This window comes from Caretta caretta, chromosome 6, assembly GCF_965140235.1.
Source record: "Caretta caretta isolate rCarCar2 chromosome 6, rCarCar1.hap1, whole genome shotgun sequence".
In the NCBI taxonomy this organism is placed as follows: domain Eukaryota; kingdom Metazoa; phylum Chordata; order Testudines; family Cheloniidae; genus Caretta; species Caretta caretta.
The window spans coordinates 69,366,955-69,386,507 of record NC_134211.1 but is presented as its reverse complement, the minus strand read 5'-3'; the positions used below and the strand labels follow the sequence as shown (position 1 = coordinate 69,386,507).

The 19,553-nt window shown below is 44.2% G+C and overlaps 1 protein-coding gene across 1 annotated transcript in view; it reads left to right on the top strand.

Annotated features, from left to right (window-relative positions):
- The first annotated feature begins 204 nt into the window (after positions 1-204).
- LOC125638942 (transmembrane protein 151B-like) overlaps positions 205-19,553 on the top strand; it is a 37,863-nt gene continuing 18,514 nt past the window's right edge. The window contains exon 1 of the mRNA XM_048855264.2: positions 205-561. Within this exon, the coding sequence (XP_048711221.1) occupies positions 475-561 (87 nt within the window). The 5' untranslated portion in view covers positions 205-474. The remainder of the gene's footprint in view (positions 562-19,553) is intronic.

Sequence of the window (19,553 nt, the reverse complement as noted above, 5' to 3'; positions counted from 1 at the left end):
GGCGGGGAGGCTGCACCCTCCGAAGGGAAAGGGGACCCCGGCTGCCTGCAAAGCAGCCTCCCCAGCTCCGAGAACGGCCTGTGTTGTCCTGGCTCAGGAGAACGATCCGCGGCTGCATTGGGTTGCCAGGCGGACGTCTCCCGCCGGTTGGTGGGAGAGGCACTTTCCCTAAATGCAGCTTCTGGCTTTGGCTGACAAAGTGACCATGCTTGCAACGCCACGGGACTGCGAGGGATTCACACTCCCTCCCTCCCTCCCCTCTTCATTCGGATTGTGGCGTGTGTGGGGAACGGCTCTGAATCGCGTAGATTCTGCGGGAGCAGGACCCTGCCTTGGCGATGGGGAGAAAGCTGCAGTCTCGGGGCTTTCTGCCTGGTAAAACCCGACTATCCTGCTGGGAGGAGGCGCTTAGAAACCCTGCGGCCCCCGGGTTTATTTGAGGTGAGGGGGGCTGGGAGACAGGAATGGCAAAGAATGTCTTCGGAAGCGGAACCAGCTGCTGAAACAACTTCGAGCAGCCCAGAGGGAAGAACAACGGCACCTGCAGATGTTCGAGAGGAGGTGAGCAACCCAGGGCGTATCTGTGCTGGGGGGGGGGGGATCACTGGTGTACCTGTGTGCAGTGTGTGGCTATATATGCGTGTGTCTGACAGCCCCAGCTGTGCGGATGGAGACACACGCATGCATTGTCTACAAACCCAGGAGAAAAGTGATCGGTAATGGGTCTTGGTTCCTGAACTCGGCGGGAAAACCCGGACTGCGGGCAGGGCTCGATCACTTGCGGGGTTTGGTGTTTCTGCGTCCGAACTGGATTAAACACATGAAACGGCGAGAGGAAATGGGGGGGGGGGGGATTTCAGTGCAAGAGAAACAGTCTCAGGGAGCGAATGTAAGGAGCTGTCGCTGCTGAAGTCGAGCCAGCTAGACGGGCGTTTGGGGACCTGTATGTGGTTTGTAATGCAAAGGAGAGAAAAAAATAAGTGATTGTAATGCAGCCTCGCTGGGCTTCTTGCAACCTCTTTACTGAGGCAGTAACCAGTCAGCCGGTATCCATGGACCAGCCGGTGCAGGGCGATTTAATCCCACCCTACACAGTAGAGACTATCCCCCTCCATGCCCCTAGCAGGCTCCGGGAGCTCTCCACGGTGCTGGGGTTCTCCCCATGACAGCGTCGGATTTACCCTGCACCACACCCTGAGAGCTGAGTAAGGGGCTGTGCTTTCCCCACCACCCGCCCCAAAAGTCAAGGCAGAATCACCCAGTGCTCCTTTGCGGAGCCAAGCACCGGGTCCCAAGAAGGGATGGGAGTCTCGCCCCGCTTCTCCTGTAAGGGAGTCACAAGAAGGGCTCTGCGGCTGTCTGGCTGACATTACAGTTTCTTTCTTAACCATTGGCTGCTGCAGATTTATAGACTGTCCTGAACAAATCAGTGTTTCCAGACAGAATCATGGAACTGTCTCCAGACCTTTCAGTGCCTCTTGCTGTGATCTCTCTGAAACATGGATACCCCGCAGAACAAGCACTGGTTAACTTTAATGCCTGCTGACCCTAATCACGAACATTTGCATTTTTAATGGGCCTCTACACAATTACAATAAATGGCACCTTTAGGCAAGTACTAAAAATATGAGTGTGCTAAAAAATTCCTGAAGATCAAACAATATCAAAAGCCATACTCACACTACACTCTTACATGATTGTTGTTATAACATTACAGCGATGTAATATAATGTGCTGGGTATGTAGAATGCAAACCAGAAAGTTTCAAATGTAAACATTTAAGCCTTGTGTTTAAATATCTAACAATGTAGTACAGAACCAAATCCTGAAGTCCTTATTATGGCAAAACTAACTGAGTTCAATGGCAATTTTGCCTAAGTAAGGATTTCAGGATTTGGCCTCCAAAAACATACTCCCCCCCCCCCCCACACACACACACATTTTTCAACTTCCAAGCAAAAATCCAATTGGCTGAGGCCCTCAAGTGACTTAAAATAGCTTTGTACTATTGCCCTCCAAGACCATCACCTCTAATCAACTTGTGTTGTCTATTTGAAGGTTGACATAAAACATATTGACCCATAACCCTTTGGCTGAGACAGAATCACATGACTCAATGATTGTAAATATAAGCACCAGAGCATCATCCTATGTTAGAATACATTTAGAGCAAAGAGATATTTAAGCTTTTTGTCACACTTAGTGCAGGATTTGGTGTTCACTTTTCTGCTCTTTTGCAGTTTCATAGGCTTGTTATCCCCATTATGAGACATAAATCATTGGACGGAGAGGAAGTTTTAAAGTAGTATGAAGTTATCAACAAATTTAAATACTATCCCCTCCCCAAAGGAAATGAATACAAGAGGCATAAACTATCAACCAAGGAACATTTCCACTTTTATTCAGGATAGCTCCTGCTATTACTGCTGGGGCTCTGTCACTGATTCAGAGTGCCAAATGATCTTGTAAGTTTAAATAGGGCAGCCTCAGCAAACCCTATATTAAGTTCAAGTATATTTAGAGTAAACCACCTACAACAAAAAAACAACATTTTTTAAAGACTATAAAACTGACTTTTCAGCTTAGGTTGAAAAAGTTACTACAGAAGAACAATAATGTCCTCAGTCAGTGACTTAAAGTATTTTACCCCAAAGTCAGTCACTTTTCAACTTGTGAGGCATAGTTCACAACTGTAAACTTCAACTAGTATCATTCTACAATTGCTGATATCACTGGAACTCTCCAATGTAATTACAGCCTAACAGGAGATCAATAATTGGGTAGAGCTGGGAAGGAATTCTTGATTTAGCCAGTCTGTGCTCCTGAACCACAGAGGGTTTTCACTGTATTAATCCCATCACAAAAATGTCTAGACTCTTACTGGACATTTCTGAAGATGAGAGTACTTGATCTCCACACTTATATCATGCTTAAATGATCCCCACTCTTAAATTTTTCCTCTGGTCCAATACAAACATTTCCATGCTTCATTTTACACTAACTCCTTGTCTCATTATTTTAGCCTTATGTAGTGAGTCCTTTCCTCCCCATCTGCCTGCACACACAGTTTCTGTGTAATGTTCTTAGGTCCCCCACAGCCCCTTAAGTGTCTGGTATAACATGGGTGCTTATCTATTATTCACACAATTTGTGTGTTCCGGTTTCTTTATAAATCATGGAAGAAAATCTTAACAGTGACTAGAAAAGCTTTTAATTGAAAAGAGAAAACAAAACTGGTAAGTTCCCAAGCCAGTAATAGATGTTTGAAACAGCTGAGTCTAAACAAATACAATTTAAAACAGACCTTTTGAAGACCAATTTGTTTTCAGTTACCTACTATGACCCTAATCCTGCATTATTTAAGTCAGTGGATCTTCACCATTGACTTCAATGAGTGTAGAAACAAGCCCTTGGACTTAAGACCAATGTTCTGTGGTTCGCCCGCCCACTTCCTGGATCCCAATATGACTGACAATTAAAGCAAGACCTAGAGCTGGTGCTCTGCATTGTTTAGTAACGCCACCAGCTGTTGCACAAGAAACACAGACGCATTAACAAAGCTTTTGGTAGGGAAGGGAAGGAGAAAAGATTTTCCAGGTATTTCAGAAGGTGTTTCCATATCTACATGGATTCTCCAGAAATATTTTCCCTCTTGTTTACCTTTTTTCTTGACTTCCTTTCCTGCTCTAACCCACCCTCCTCCATTGTTATGCTTTAACTGCTGGCTGGCCAAGTTTCCCAGACTGGAAATTACTGTGAGATCCAGACCCATACCCGGTGCAAATCAATGTATTTCCATTGATTTCAATGTGGCAACGCCAATTTACACCAGCTCAGGATTTGGCCTTAAATATCTTAATTTTAAAACCTTAATTGGAAGTTTTATTTTAGCCAATTAAACTTCATGAATAAAAAGTCATTTATAACCTTCCATAGCTAAATAATTGCCAAGGAATCAGCAACCAGGATACCAGCAGGTTACTGTCATTTTGAAATATTTGTCTCATCCATTCCTGTAGATTTAAATAGTGCTTATCCTTTGCTGCTTTTAACTTGTCCTTTGTATTAAAAAACTTTAATTGAGTGTGATACAATGTAATCAGTTAAGCTCTCCAGATGAAAGAGAAAACTACAAGAAGCCATGGGAAGACGTTACTGAAATCCGCAGACTCGAGGCTGTGTGACATGATCATAACATTACAGATAACAGACCTCTTAAGTCATCTCATCCATCTCCTGTTGCAAATGCAGGCACATGGAGAGCTTATTTCTTATAGCATCAAAGTGTGCAAATTATGGTCATGATGACACCATTTAGTATTGCAACTTTAAAAAATATTGCTTATTTGTGAGCTTCTGGCTCTCTCTAGAGCAGCCAGCATGTTGTGTTACTCTTTTCTCTCACACACACAAAAGGCCATACAATACAATGCATTTTCCATTTTGGGGTTTATTTTAATCACAGCTTCATGATTTTTCACCAGACCCCTCTCTCTGACATAAGTCTAGGCATCTCAAATGCACTTGTATTATTCATTTGCCCATTCTCTACCTGTCATATCATAGTCCCTTGTGTATCACTGTTTGCATGAAGTTCTGAATTCCTAATTTATGCCGTTCACTAAATTTTAGGTTGAATGCCCTAAATTTTCAGGCATGTTTAATGTTAATGTTAACAATCCCATTTCACAGCCTTGGAAATGCTAAGAACTGGATCAACTACCCTTGCCTTTCTTCATGACTTAGATTTAGGCCTAACATTCTCATGTTCTAAATTTTACCCTGTTCATGGACTGAATCATAATCAATGGAAGGTGACAAGAGGCCCAGGTAATTCATGGCATTTTCATCAAATCTTCATCTTCATCTGAGAAAGGTTTATGAGCCCTGTAAACAGGGAGTGCAGCCTCCCAACACTGTAGATCTCCAGAATATGCAGGGATGGGAACCCCCTTAGTCCCATAGAGGGACATTTCCTCCATGCTCCCCTCTTGTCCTCCTCCTTCTGAAGGAAGGAGCTGTGCTACATTCTCTTCTTTCTCTGCTCAATAGAAACAACACTGAGGGAGGGGGGAAGACTCATGCTGCTCCCAATCAGGTATCATGAGAGTCAGTCGGTGACAATCTTGCAGAGAGCAGTTGGTGTCTTTCTCATCCTTGCCCTCTCCAAAATTCCATGAAGCACCATCCCCACAGAGTTCTGGCAGAGGAGCTTTTGGGGACTCCCAGATCAAGAGCCGGGGGTGATGAAGCCAGAGAAGCACCATTTCCTCCTTGGCCCCTTCTGAATCCCATTGGCAAGAAGTACCAAAGCAACATCCAAGATACCAGCAGGGGCCTCACCAGAGCATGATACAGCAACAGCATCACCCTTTGTTTCATATTCTATCCCTTTGCTAATGTGTTCTAGTAACTGGTTCATTTTTTTTTATTCATATAAATACAGCTGCTATGTACTAGGCTGATGTTTCCACCTCTCCAATTCCCTTACCTGATTGCTTTGCCAGAAGACTGTCCCATTTTAGCACATAATCCTTAGACTGCTGCTTTGATCATATACTAATTCTACATTTTCTGACACTGAAGTGTATTTGCCTCCTGCTGGCCCAATCGCCTCATTCATCCAAATGCTTTTGAATCAGGATGGAAGAGGAAAGATCCCTTCCCCTCCCCACCTCTTCCCCAACAAACATAATGCAAGGAATAAACTTGCTTTATTGATATGGATAACTTCACTGTAAATGCAGTTCAAAGTGCCAACCATAGCAGCAATGCAGGAAAATGGAATACCCTTCTTTACAGTTATTGTAGTTCCAGGGAATAGTTGCACTGCATATCTTGTCAACGGCTAGTCCTAGCTTGCCATTGAGTCTTTTCACATCCTCACTCAGAGTTTCTGTTCTCTTCTTATGTCCTGTATTTTTGTCCTGCTTTGTTTTCTAATCATGTGTCTATGGTCTGTGTTCTGGGGTTGGCTCTGTACTCTGTCCTCCACACCAAAAACTTATGATAGTGAAAAAAATAACCAAGAAACTGCACTTTCCTGTGTTTGAGCTTCAAATGGCAGCTATAACTCCAGCAGCACATGCATTTTAACAGTAGTGTCCTTCCATAGGACTCTAACAGTGTGTGCTTCCTCCTAGCAGTAGGTTTTTAGTACCTATGAAATTCCATCAGTTTGGATTTCCTTTCAATAATGCTCTGCTATGGATATCACTGAGAAGAAAAAAACATGGGAAACCACCTGATGGAACTACATGATCAAAATTGCACTAGCCCCTGAAAACCTCATTAATGTAATAAACAATATTCATTACTTCATCCGTCTGGTTTATTTAGGACTACAGTTCTTTGAATTGACTCTCAACATTCTTCCAAGCATTAAAATATAAATAAGTACAAAATAAGGGCTGGTCTACGCTGAAAAGTTACATCGGCATAGCAACATCTCTCAGGAGTGTGAAAAATCCACACCCCAGAGTGGTATAGTGTAGCCAACCTAATCCCTGGTATAGACAGCGCTAGGTTGATGGAAGAATTAGGTACCACACATCAGGGAGATGAATTACCTACAGTGATGGAGAACCCCTCCTGTCACTGTAGTAATTGTCTACACTGAGCATTACAGTGCTGCAGCTGTATAGCTGTTGCATTTTAATTGTAGACATAGCCTAAGACTCAAAGAAATATTTAAGGTAGGTCCTTAAATTCATTTGGTCAAATCTTCAGCTGGGGTAAATGGAGTACCTACATTGACTTCAATGGAACTAGGCCAGTTTAAACCAGCTGCAGATGGGGCTCATGAATTTAAATGGAATAGGACTGAATCAAATTGATTGTAACCACTGTGTGACAATGAATAGGAATAACTGTTACTTACTGGATACTCAGAGGAGCAGTAAATTCTCTTACTGGGCCATATCCAACAATGCAGCATCATAGAATCATAGAATCATAGAATATCAGGGTTGGAAGGGACCTCAGGAGGTCATCTAGTCCAACCCCCTGCTCAAAGCAGGACCAATCCCCAATTAAATCATCCCAGCCAGGGCTTTGTCAAGCCTGACCTTAAAAACTTCTAAGGAAGGAGATTCTACTACCTCCCTAGGTAACGCATTCCAGTGTTTCACCACCCTCCTAGTGAAAAAGTTTTTCCTAATATCCAACCTAAACCTCCCCCACTGCAACTTGAGATGATTACTTCTTGTCCTGTCCTCTTCTACCACTGAGAATAGTCTAGAACCATCCTCTCTGGAACCACCTCTCAGGTAGTTGAAAGCAGCTATCAAATCCCCCCTCATTCTTCTCTTCTGCAGACTAAACAATCCCAGTTCCCTCAGCCTCTCCTCATAAGTCATGTGTTCCAGACCCCTAATCATTTTTGTTGCCCTTCGCTGGACTCTCTCCAATTTATCCACATCCTTCTTGTAGTGTGGGGCCCAAAACTGGACACAGTACTCCAGATGAGGCCTCACCAATGTCAAATAGAGGGGGACGATCACGTCCCTCGATCTGCTCGCTATGCCCCTACTTATACATCCCAAAATGCCATTGGCCTTCTTGGCAACAAGGGCACACTGTTGACTCATATCCAGCTTCTCGTCCACTGTCACCCCTAGGTCCTTTTCCGCAGACCTGCTGCCTAGCCATTCGGTCCCTAGTCTGTAGCTGTGCATTGGGTTCTTCCGTCCTAAGTGCAGGACCCTGCACTTATCCTTATTGAACCTCATCAGATTTCTTTTGGCCCAATCCTCCAATTTGTCTAGGTCCCTCTGTATCCTATCCCTGCCCTCCAGCGTATCTACCACTCCTCCCAGTTTAGTATCATCCACAAATTTGCTGAGAGTGCAATCCACACCATCCTCCAGATCATCTATGAAGATATTGAACAAAACCGGCCCCAGGACCGACCCTTGGGGCACTCCACTTGACACCGGCTGCCAACTAGACATGGAGCCATTGATCACTACCCGTTGAGCCCGACAATCTAGCCAACTTTCTACCCACCTTATAGTGCATTCATCCAGCCCATACTTCTTTAACTTGCTGACAAGAATACTGTGGGAGACCATGTCAAAAGCTTTGCTAAAGTCAAGAAACAATACATCCACTGCTTTCCCTTCATCCACAGAACCAGTAATCTCATCATAGAAGGCGATTAAATTAGTCAGGCATGACCTTCCCTTGGTGAATCCATGCTTACTGTTCCTGATCACTTTCCTCTCATGTAAGTGCTTCAGGATTGATTCTTTGAGGACCTGCTCCATGATTTTTCCGGGGACTGAGGTGAGGCTGACTGGCCTGTAGTTCCCAGGATCCTCCTTCTTCCCTTTTTTAAAGATTGGCACTACATTAGCCTTTTTCCAGTCATCCGGGACTTCCCCCGTTCACCACGAGTTTTCAAAGATAATGGCCAATGGCTCTGCAATCACAGCCGCCAATTCCTTTAGCACTCTCGGATGCAAGTCGTCCGGCCCCATGGACTTGTGCACGTCCAGCATGCCCTGCTAACCTCTCTTCTCCCACCACTTCAGATGGAGAAAACTCTCCATGCCTGGAACCCCAAGAATGTTCCTTGTTTTTCTCTTTACTTTCCCCTGCTTCATCAGGGGCCTCATACTATGGCTAACCTCTCTCTGGCAGAGAACAGTTGGACCAGTCTCCCTCTGATGCTCACAAAGGCTATTTCTCTAGCCAGTCGAAGCTTTTGCTAGAAAGTGGTGTAAGGTACATCTTTTTCCTGGGAGCAGAGTATGCTGCCTCTGCTGGGATCCCAGCCTTTGCTTACCTCAGTGCAAGGGACCCACGTTGGGTCCCCTGAATAAGAGTGTATCGATCATTTATTTATTTTAATCCTTCCATCCTGTACAATTTGAGAATCGGTATCTGTGCCTGATATTGCTTTTCTTGCCATCTCCTTCTGCCTCTTTGCAAAAGATGGTAGCTAAGTTTTTTCATCTCATCAAGAGATGTTGCAAAAAATGGAGGCAAAAAGACTGAGAAGCTCTGAAGTAGCACCCAGTGAGTAGCACGAGTCTTTAGGTGAGTTTGTAGTACATTGTAGCACATTAACACTGACAAATGTTAGATGACAAACAGTAACCATTGAAAGGTTTGTTGAGTCATTATCACAACATGGTTGCAACGTCATAGCTAAGATTGTATTCATTTAAATAAGGAATTCAAGCACTTTGCTTTTGATGAACAAGCAAGTGCATCTGCCCCAAATTTTATGTACATAACCTCTGAGGAAAACTTGAAGTTTCTGAGGAGTTTCAAGAAAATCAGTTAATTAGTTTCCAAGTTGTAATAAATGAAAAATTGGTCCACAAAAGAGTATGCTGAGTCTTGTGGTTTTTTAGGCCCTTCTAGCTTAAAAATTACAACCTGTAGAAAGTAAATTTAAAAAATGTACATAGAGTTCAGTGAGGTCTCTGGGTTATGTAATTATTTTATTAATTTAAAAAGAAAAATGGGGATTTATATAAAAACTGTTGGTTTACATGGCCATGAGCTGAGTGAGCCCATAGTTTATGATGACCAGGACCTTCTATCAATCACTAGCTGTTGGTTCATCTTCGACCAGGAGCTCTGTCACAGTGGTCATCCAATTCTGGAGTGGCACCACCAAGTTGTCTGGGCACTATGTAATTGAGCTACTTTCAATCTGAATATCCCTGGGAAATTAATACACACTGTTGTACGTCAGTCAAGGTTGTTCTGTACATAACATACCTAACATAAAACCACATAAGCATGGAAAAGAAAAGTGAAGGTACCTAATAGTAAACACCTTTTACTCCTCCTCCTCAACCCAGAGACACAACACCCCACCATTGGAACAATCACCATACACCACGGACAACACACATCACAACCTTCACTCCACCCCAGTAGGGATCCCAGCCCTCCATTCCCCAAACATGAGAGAGTGTGATGTTCCAGAAATGTGCAGAACGTAGTAAGGGGTGAGGGCTGGGAGAAGGCTGGTGATGAGTTTGGGGAAGGGAGTGCTGGAAGGCTGGCATCCCTGCCAGCAGAGTTAGGGTTGTGATGTGTTGTCTGTGGTGTATAGTGGTGGTTCTGGTGGTGGATGGGTGTCTGGGAGAAGGAGTAGAGTGGATGTACTATTAGGCTCCTTAACTTTTTATTTCTTTGCTTTTGTGATTTTTGGATTAGGTATGTTATGTACAGAGTAACCTAACTCACACACAATGTTGTGGTTCTGGGTACTAATATAATACCTGCTGGCTCATTACAGGGCACTGTGTTAATTCCCAGTTCAACACCCAGCCCTCTGAGGGCTCCATAATCTCCAAAACACAGGAAAGGGAAGCGACATCTTTGTTCAGAGATGAGGGAGCAGAGGCTGCATGGGAGCTAGAGCAGTGGGCTGGAAGCAGAACATGGGAACTGGGACTGAAGAGCTGAGAACCAAGCTGGGAAGCAGCCAGTTGTGGGCAAAGGGACTAGTGGTATCTACAGCTGGTGGCCAGCCAGGAGGAGCCTGCAGACTGGGGCAGCTATGTGGAGTGGCCTGAATGAAACCATAGGTGCTGAACAAGGGGACTGGACTCTGACTGGAGGATGTGCAGGCCAGTGTGTGCTTGTCTCCAGGAAAGGGGAGGGCTGGAGTGATTATTCCTGGCATGAGAAGCCCCACTTTGACACGACTCGACTGCACCTAGGGGCTGCATTAGGACCTGTGGAGTACCATCTCTTTTGTGCTGTAACTTAAAGCAATGGTGCCTAGGTAATCTGCATCCTATTTCCAGCAGCTCTAGTAAAGAAATCCTCTGTTACCAAAGACATCAGTGTTTTCAGGGGTTAGAGCTGGAAAAGCCTAAGGCTTGGAGCACCTTCAGCACTTGCACTGACCATGTGGAACCCGCCACCAGCCACCTAGGAGCTGGTATACCCCCAACAAACTGGTGGAAGCAGTGGGATCCCACCAATAGCCCAAAATAGAGGAGAAGAAACCCTTCCAATTGACAAGAGGTTGAATGGCTGGCTGTCACGGAGTCACCGGGCGATGCTTTGGAATTACTCCATACGAAGCCAGTCAGGACTCTGGGGGAGATTCCTCTCTCTGAGCAGACTGTCTCCAGGGCAAGAAGCTTACACAGCTTCGACCTTCCTGGGTCTGACCTCGGAGCATTCAGCATCCTCTTCTCACACCGTGCGCTTCCCACAGCGAGTCCTCACAGGCGGGGCTCCTGGGGAAGCCAGAGGGCCCTGCACCCCAGTTCCACAGTCAGACGTGACTCTCAGCCAGCCAGTAAAACACAAGGTTTATTAGACGACAGGAACACGGTCTAAAACAGAGCTTGTAGGTACAGGAAACAGGACCCCTCAGTCAGGTCCATCTTGGGGGCCAGGGAGTTCAGAGCCCCATATGGGCCTCCCTCCATTTCCCCAGCCAGCTCCAAACTGAAACTCTTCCACCCCTCCTCTGGCCTTTGTCTCTTTCCCGGGCCAGGAGGCCACCTGATCTCTTTGTTCTCCAACACCTTCAGTTGGCACCTTTGCAGAGGAGGGGCCCAGGCCATCAGTTGCCAGGAGACAGGGTGTCAGCCATTCTCTGTGCAGACACCATCACACTGGCCCTTTAGGGCTCTGCAACAATCACACACCCTTATCCCACCACCTAGATACTTAAGAAATGCCTAGGGGAAACTGAGGCACACACACAGTATTCAGAGAAAACATTAAGAACATTCCTACTTCGTCCCACTGGCCAGAAGTGCAAGTACCAGGTGCAAGAAACAAACCTCTGGAGGACTGTTCTTTGGATGGAAATGAGACAGCAGGGTAAGAGTAGGTGTGTCCGAGGAGGGGGAGAATGACACCCTACCTCCATGCTCAAGATATACACTAGAGTGGACCCTACTACCCTACTGGGATTTCAACACCAAAGAAAGATGGTTTATAACAGTCTGCTGGCCCCACCGTGAGGTCCTGTGGCTTTGGGGGTGTGGTTTGGAATCCCATAGCTACCACAAGTTTGTAACTGACCCATTGCAGGATATGACTGCTCCCAAGCTGCCTGGCCTTCTCTTCATAGCCAGCTCCCAGGCTGCTGCTTTGCGTTTTCAGCGTGTCTTTAATAAGGTGATTTTAAATCGCTTCACAAACATGAATTCTCAATGTCCCTTTGAGGCAGGTGTGTGTTTTCTATTTTATGGATGGGTACACTCAGTCACAGCAAGATTAACTGAGGACAGAATGAGTCAGCAGCAACAAAACCCAAGACTCCTGGCTCCCAGCCCACTGGACGCATTGGATAAAATTAAACTGATATGTGAGTATGCCTCAGCTGAAGTCCTCTAAGTGCTATGCTTTCAGAATCTTTGGCAGAACTTGTCTGTGTGACCTTCCTTTGGGAGGCAATATTCACCTTCAATTCTCTTTTCTCCCAGAGAAGTGTTCACTGCACAGATTCTAGCTGGTATTAACAGGGGCACTGTTATAATTACCACACTGCCAGGGTCCTTGCTATATTTGACAAGGTGTGGATGCAAGGAAACATACTCCTTAAACCCAACTTTTCTGTGGCAGCATTGCTGATGCTGTGACAATGGCTGGACACTACTGTGAGGATCACCCACTGCTAGCACTGTGAGGAAGCTACCACAGCTGATGCCTGACCCTTGTAGACACTTCAGTGACAGAAGTTCCTTTACAGTAGCTTTAGCTGCCACAAACAGGTTATTACTGTGAGGAAGCGGTTACATGGATTCACAAGGCAGGTGCGTGTGGAGTCTAACCAGAGAGTCATCACATAGGATAAAAATTGAAAACTTTCTAGTTAAAAAGTAGAAAGGAGGAAATAACTGCAGAGGTGTGAATAAAAACTATATGAAAACAGAACAATTATTCTTAAAGGGCCTGAGCCAAAGCTCACTGAAGGCAATGCACATACTAACATTGACTTCAGTGGGGTGTGGCTCAGTCCCACAGAATACTTCTTTTGAGGATTTCACAGAACTTTATATTCACAGATTAAGTCCTACAGGATCCCTATGACGTGGAAAGGGATGATGATGATCATCATTATTTATTTATTCTAAGTGTCTAGGTAAATTGAGGCACCAGAGGTCAAATGACTGGTCTAAGGATAGTGAATTGATGGTAAGGTCAGGCACAGAGCCTTGCAGTTGTATTTTCCACACCCCGTTAAACCCACTAGACAGTTTCACTTCCTTTGAAAGCTATAATGACGGTCTTGGACAGCTATGTAGGACACTGACAGGTGAAGAGACCATGCATCCCAGTTTTATTGGTACAGTCCTCATTTTTCATATAACATCCTGGTGTCTCAGGAATTTCTTTCAGGACATCTTACATTTCCTTTTTCTTTTCTTTTCTTATTTCATCAATCGAACCTTTTTTAATGCAAAATCTTTGTTCAGGACACACTGCTATAGGAAGTAAAACTTGCTCTGTGCTTACCAGAGATAACAAACAGTCCCGTGGAATGAGAGTTCAGTCTGCTGAGCAGAATTTGGACTGAAAACTTTAATGCATGCAGTCACGATCAGCATCTACTCTGAGTAAACGAGTAGCTCTAACACTTGTTCAGCACTGGATGACGAAGTCATTCGGAACACAGAATTACTGGGAAGAGTCCTCCTCTGCTGGAAATATACACGTTGTGTTGCTGCTGAGTCAGAATGCAGCAGCAGCAGCACACGTTTTAAAAGGTGGCACTTCTCTGGGCATTAATATTTTGTGACCATGTAAAATGGTGCCACAAAAGTGGGCCTTTTATAAAATTCTGAAAATCACGGTCACCTTATTGATCAGGATCCTTTGCTTAGAGAGCGACCTAATTTTTTGGTCCTCACCACTGTAGAATCTGAATGCCTTAAACTCATTAATGGATTTTGGACCAAATTTTTCTCTTCATGCCATTGGTGTTGAAGTAGGGGGCATTCCCACCCGACCTGTTCTTAGTATATTACAGACACTGGCTAAGATCCAAATTTACTTCTCTCCTGGGGTTTTCTTTCCTTCTAACTTGAAGAATAAACAAGCATCGCGCAAGAGTTTGCCCATGAACTTGACTGCTTTCAGGGTTGGAGGCTCCTTTTGTCCCTGCCTCTGGTTCCCTCGTCTTCAGAGGGAGGCTCAAATGTTTTTATAAACTAGGTTGAAGCCAATAGGACCCATCTGGGACGGTGGCCAGTGTGAGTCAGTAGAGCAGCTTTATGTGTTTATGCAAGGTCCTAGAGCTCGCCACTCAGACCAATCAGCAGAAGAGCTCTGCCTCTCTCTTCTGGGTACTATAACCTGCCATCCTGATACAGGCAATTACTAAGGAGAGAATTTGCCCCCCTCCATTTTGCCTTCTCTCTCTAAACAATCAGTCTGATAACTTGATTTAATGAGAGGAAAACAGAAGCTGCAGAGATTTAAAGCCAAAAGAGATTCAGGTGCACAAGAAGCAGATGGGAGTGATAAGGACTAAATCTTCTGCAGAAATAAATACCTCTAGGTTTGTGACACTACAAAGGCACGGATTGTGTGAAAATTCTTTTTTTTAGACCATAGGAAAGAACATTTCTGAGCAGCACTTGACACCACAGCTTTTAAAAGGAGAGTTATTGAACAAAAGATTTCACTTTGATTGGAATTCCATCCCAGAAGAGCAAACAGTGCATTTGTAACATATACCCAATAACAAACAGGTGCTGTGGGGAAATCCTCCTGGATGCTACATGACTCTTTCCATTAAATTATCCCCTTATATTTTCCTCTCTATACACTTTGGCAGCCATGCTTTCAGCACTTCCTGTTGGCCGAAGGCCATGACATATGGGTCCACATCTTGAAATTTAGGGGTGGTCAGCTTCCTAATTCAGGGATGTTGGCAGCTAGAATTTTGGTTCAGGACCTTCTCTCGTTATATGGATGTCAAATTAAACCTGATATAGGGGTTCAGCTGGAACTAGATTGAAAAAGGAGCATGTGCATTGATTTTGAATGGTTCCCAGTCAGTTAACTTTCTTCTCTAGACATCCCCACCTCCACAGCGTTAGACAATGGTTATGCTAACTCCCAAACGGTCAGAAGAAAAGTGGGTTGTAATGCAATTCTCCCTGGCAGCTTCACAGGGAGTTTTCTGTCTCTCTTTTCCAATGCCCAACTGAAGCAAGCTGAGAATATTTCTCTAAAGTGTGGGACACTTTGGAATACTGCAGCACCTTGCTGCATGTACAGTGCCACTGTGCTGGACAATAGCATTTTATTAACACCCTAGTCAACCAACAGGTAGCTTTGCACACCGTTTCTCTTCTTAGGTGATGCATTTCCACAGCCCTCTCTAGATCAAGGTGAAAAGATTCACAGAATTATAGCAAAAATCCATCTCCACCCAGGCATGGCACCATCCTGATGTAGAGCGTAATGTTTGGTAATCCAGTGTTCTTTCCTCATTTCACTGCCCTCATTCTCTGGGCCACATTCATCCCAGGTGTACACCACTAAAGTCAGTAGAATTACACCTGGGATTAATTTGGCCCATCATATTTTTCTTTATTTGCTTGTTCCCTGTCTAGCTATGTTTCTTCTTCTCTGATTTCCTTCATCTGTGTTCTCAATCTTTTACTTATTTGCCCCTTATCCGGTATATAAAAATAAAGGCTCACCCATGTAAACAAATAACATTGAATCATTGCCCACGTGAGTAATCCTTAGCCTTGCTGAGTTACTGAGTTGTTTTATCATTGAATGGCGTCATAAAGGCACTGTAGAGTGATGTCCTGACTTTGCATTAGGCTCGGAAGGGGAGGTGGCCACACAATCCATATTGCTGCTACGCCGTGATGTAAACATCACAGTGGAATGCAGAGACATCCCAGCATGACAGATTGTTATGAGGCTCTCTGACTCCATTTGCTACAATCCCTCCCCACCGCTCAAGTCTGCTAAGATGGAATTTGGAGGAAAGAGTTTCTTTTTTCTCTTTCTCTCAAAGCTCTTATCCAGCGAATTCCACAGGAACCATATGTGGTACCTGGAAGGGCCACATGCAACATTACAGCTACACATTGAGGATTACTGGGTATATCATGCTTTAGTGGTGTAATCTTCATTGCCATCCAATTAATTCTTACCTGGGACCCATCTCTGTGCTATATTCCAGTCTTTTCCTGTGTAGGTTAGTTGCTCTCTCTCTCCCCTGTCTGTCTTCGCTATTTCCCCGCCTTTGTTCCATTTACATTCTACCCACGTCTGGGTTATCCTTTCTCCCTCCTCTCGCTGACTTCCCTCTCTCTCCTTTCTTCTCCAATTCCCTGTCATTTTTGCTATTTCCATTCAGGCCACGTCTGGGTTACCCTCTGTTTTTTCCCTCAATCTTTCATTTTAGACATGATAGCAGTTTGCTTCAGCAAAATTACAGCTCTTGAGGTCAGCCATCAAGGGCAAGCATGGTTTTTAAAAGGAACAGAGGTCTATTTTAGAAATGCTTTTGCAATGATTTTTTTTATTAATTGTGAATTTTAATGCTTTTGAAAGTGGGGAACCAGCAGATCTGGTTTGGAGTCAGGTACAGCACAGTCAGCACTGGGCCCCAAACTATCCACAAAAGAAATGCAATGGATCATTGTATTTACCTGCAACACATTTTCTGCAAATAGATCCACTGCAAGAGTTTTCAAGATTTAAGATGTGGAAAATCTGAATGGGTAGTAACAAGGCATTTTTTAACTAGAGAGAGAAAAAGAAATAAACATAGGTCACCATTTCACGTTAGGGTAACATATTTAATGATCTATAACTCAAAAACAGTTTGTTCAGTTTCCTTTGAATTTTGCAGAAAATGTTTCCCCAGCCTTCAGAGTAAGTATGGTAATTTCAGGTCAAATTTATTTTGCCAGCCAGAGTTACAACTGGACTAAATATAAGGCTTATAACGGAAGCTGCTTGCAACCTTAGCTATCCTCTCTCTATCAGCTGCACTTAGCTAGAAAAAGATATACAGAGAGGGATTGCTTCATGCATTACCAAAATGCAATTGCTTCTGGAGTAGAACACTACTACTGTCTAACAGCATTCAGCAACATTAAATAACAGTTTGGAACAGAAAGTAAATAATAAATTGTTAATTAAACATAGGTTCCGTCTTTATGAATTGCTGGGGGTGCTCGACCCCCGCTCCTCCCCAGGCTCTGCACCCACTCCACTCCTTCCCCCCAGCCCCACCTCTTCCCACCCTCGCCCTGCCTCTTCCTGCCCCTGCTCCACCTGGTTCAGTCCCCACCCCTGAGTACATCCCCCTTCGCTCCTCCCTGCCCCCCCCAACAGCATCTCCTACTTGTTGCTAAATAGCTGATCCACAATGGGTGGGAGGCCCTGGGAGGGAGGAGCTGATCAGAGGGCCTGCTGGCAGGTGGGAGGCACTGGGGGAGGGGGGAGGTGCTGATCCACAGGGCTGTTGGTGGGCGCTTAGCACCCACTGTTTTTTTTCCATGGGTGCTCCAGCCCCGGAGCACCCACAGAGTCAGCACTATGCAATTAAAGTTACAAGGAGGATTTACGTAAAACTGTTACTATGCTGAAATGAATACTGTCATTACACCAAAGTGTTGGTGCTGAAACTGACATGGGCTCTTTAATGACTACATGGGGGCTCATGGTTTTGGTTTTACAACCTAGACGTTTAGTTTTATGAAGGCATAAACTTCTATAAGAATTGGTGCTAGGCCCAACACTATTCAACATTCTCATCAATGTTATGGCAGTAAATGTAAAATCACTGCTGATAAAATTTGTGGATGTCACAAAGATTGGCAGAGTGGTAAATAATGAGGATAAGGCAGTCATGAAAAGTGATCTGGATTGCTTGGTTAGCTGGGCCCAAACACATAAGAGGTGTTTTAATACAGCCAAATGCAATGTCATACATTTAGGAACAATGAGTGAAGGCCATATCTACAGAGTGGGGGACTGTATCCTGGAAATTGGTGATTCTGAAAAAGTCTAGTGTCCTCGTTTTAAGAATGATGTTGAGGTATTGGAGAGGGGGCAGAAGAGACCCACAAGAATGATTCAAGAGCTGGAGAAAATGCCTTACCGTGAGAGACTTAAAGACCTCCATCTGGGTAGCTTGTCAAAAAGAAGATGGAAAAGGCATTTGATTACCATGGATATGAACCTTCATCGAGACACAATACTAAAGGGCTCTTTAATCTAGAGGAAAAAGGTGTAACAAGAACCAATGGCTGGAAGATGAAGCCAGACACATTCCAGTTAGAAATTATGCACAATTATTAACAGTGAGAGTGATTAACTGTTGGAACAAATTACGAAGAAGAGGCGGATTTGCCATCACTTGATGTCTTTGAATCAAGGCTAGATGCCTTTTTGGAAGTTATGCTTTAGTCAAACACAATTGGGCTCAGTACAGAGGTAACTGGTTGAAATGTAATGGCCTGTGATATATAGGAGGTTAGTCTAGGTGATCTAATGATACCTTCTGGCCTTAAACTCTATGAATCTGCATTTAGTTTTAATGGAAGCTGAAGCTCCCTGGTCCAGAATATCCTTACAAAGCCAGGAATATTCATAAATATTTTAGATGCCTCAGAATATCCTTAAATATCCAAGAATAACTGAGACTATCCTTGATTGTTATTTACATGACAAAAATCCCAGCTCATTGTTAGCTGGGACCTGTCATGTGGTCATTTGGTCAACATTTTCACATGAGCCAGCATATTCAGTTGTCTGCTAATTTTGGATGACCAACTTGACACACAGTGGACCTTCTTTTCAGAGGTGATGCATGGTCCTACCTCCAAAGTGAAGTCAATGGCAGCTGTGGATCCTCAGCACCTCTGAAAATCAGGCCCAGAATGTTTCTAGTTGGGCACCCAAAAAGTGAGGCTCTCATAGTCAGTGAAAGCTTTTGAAAATATTGTCCTACATTTTTACTTTTTTCGTCAGAAGTCAGTGATTCTGACCACTTAGCTAGCATATGAAAATGAGTGCATGCTTTTGGGCTATCACTCAGCTCCATTAAAACTCTTTACCTCTCACAAGACTCTCAGGAAGCAGAGTTACAAAGCCACTTCCTGACTGGAATAAATATTTTTCCTGAACCTCTAACTTCTATCTCATCTTTGGACTGTAATTTTTAAAGAGACAACAGCAATACTTTTGGAATCCATGGCCATGCTAGAGACATTTCTGCTGAAGACATTCAGAATGAGTGTAACAATGCACATCTTAACGGGCTCCTAACTACTTGCTCAAGGGCAGTAGATATCAGGAAAAGAATCCAGGCGCCCTGGTACCCAGTTCCTTGCTCTAGCCAACAGAGTACAATCCATCCCTGATAGGCAAGTGGAAAAATATGCCAGCTTGTCTATTCAGACTCTCCTCTTCCTTCACCCAGCATTGGTATCTAGGAGTAAAAGCCAAAGTCTGACCCCAAGCTTGTTACAACACAAAATATTGTTTAAAAGGGGGTGGGGCTGGGGGAGGTACTGAGTTACTGCTGAAGAAGCAAAAGGACTAACATGCTGTAGCTGCAGTTCAGCAAGGAA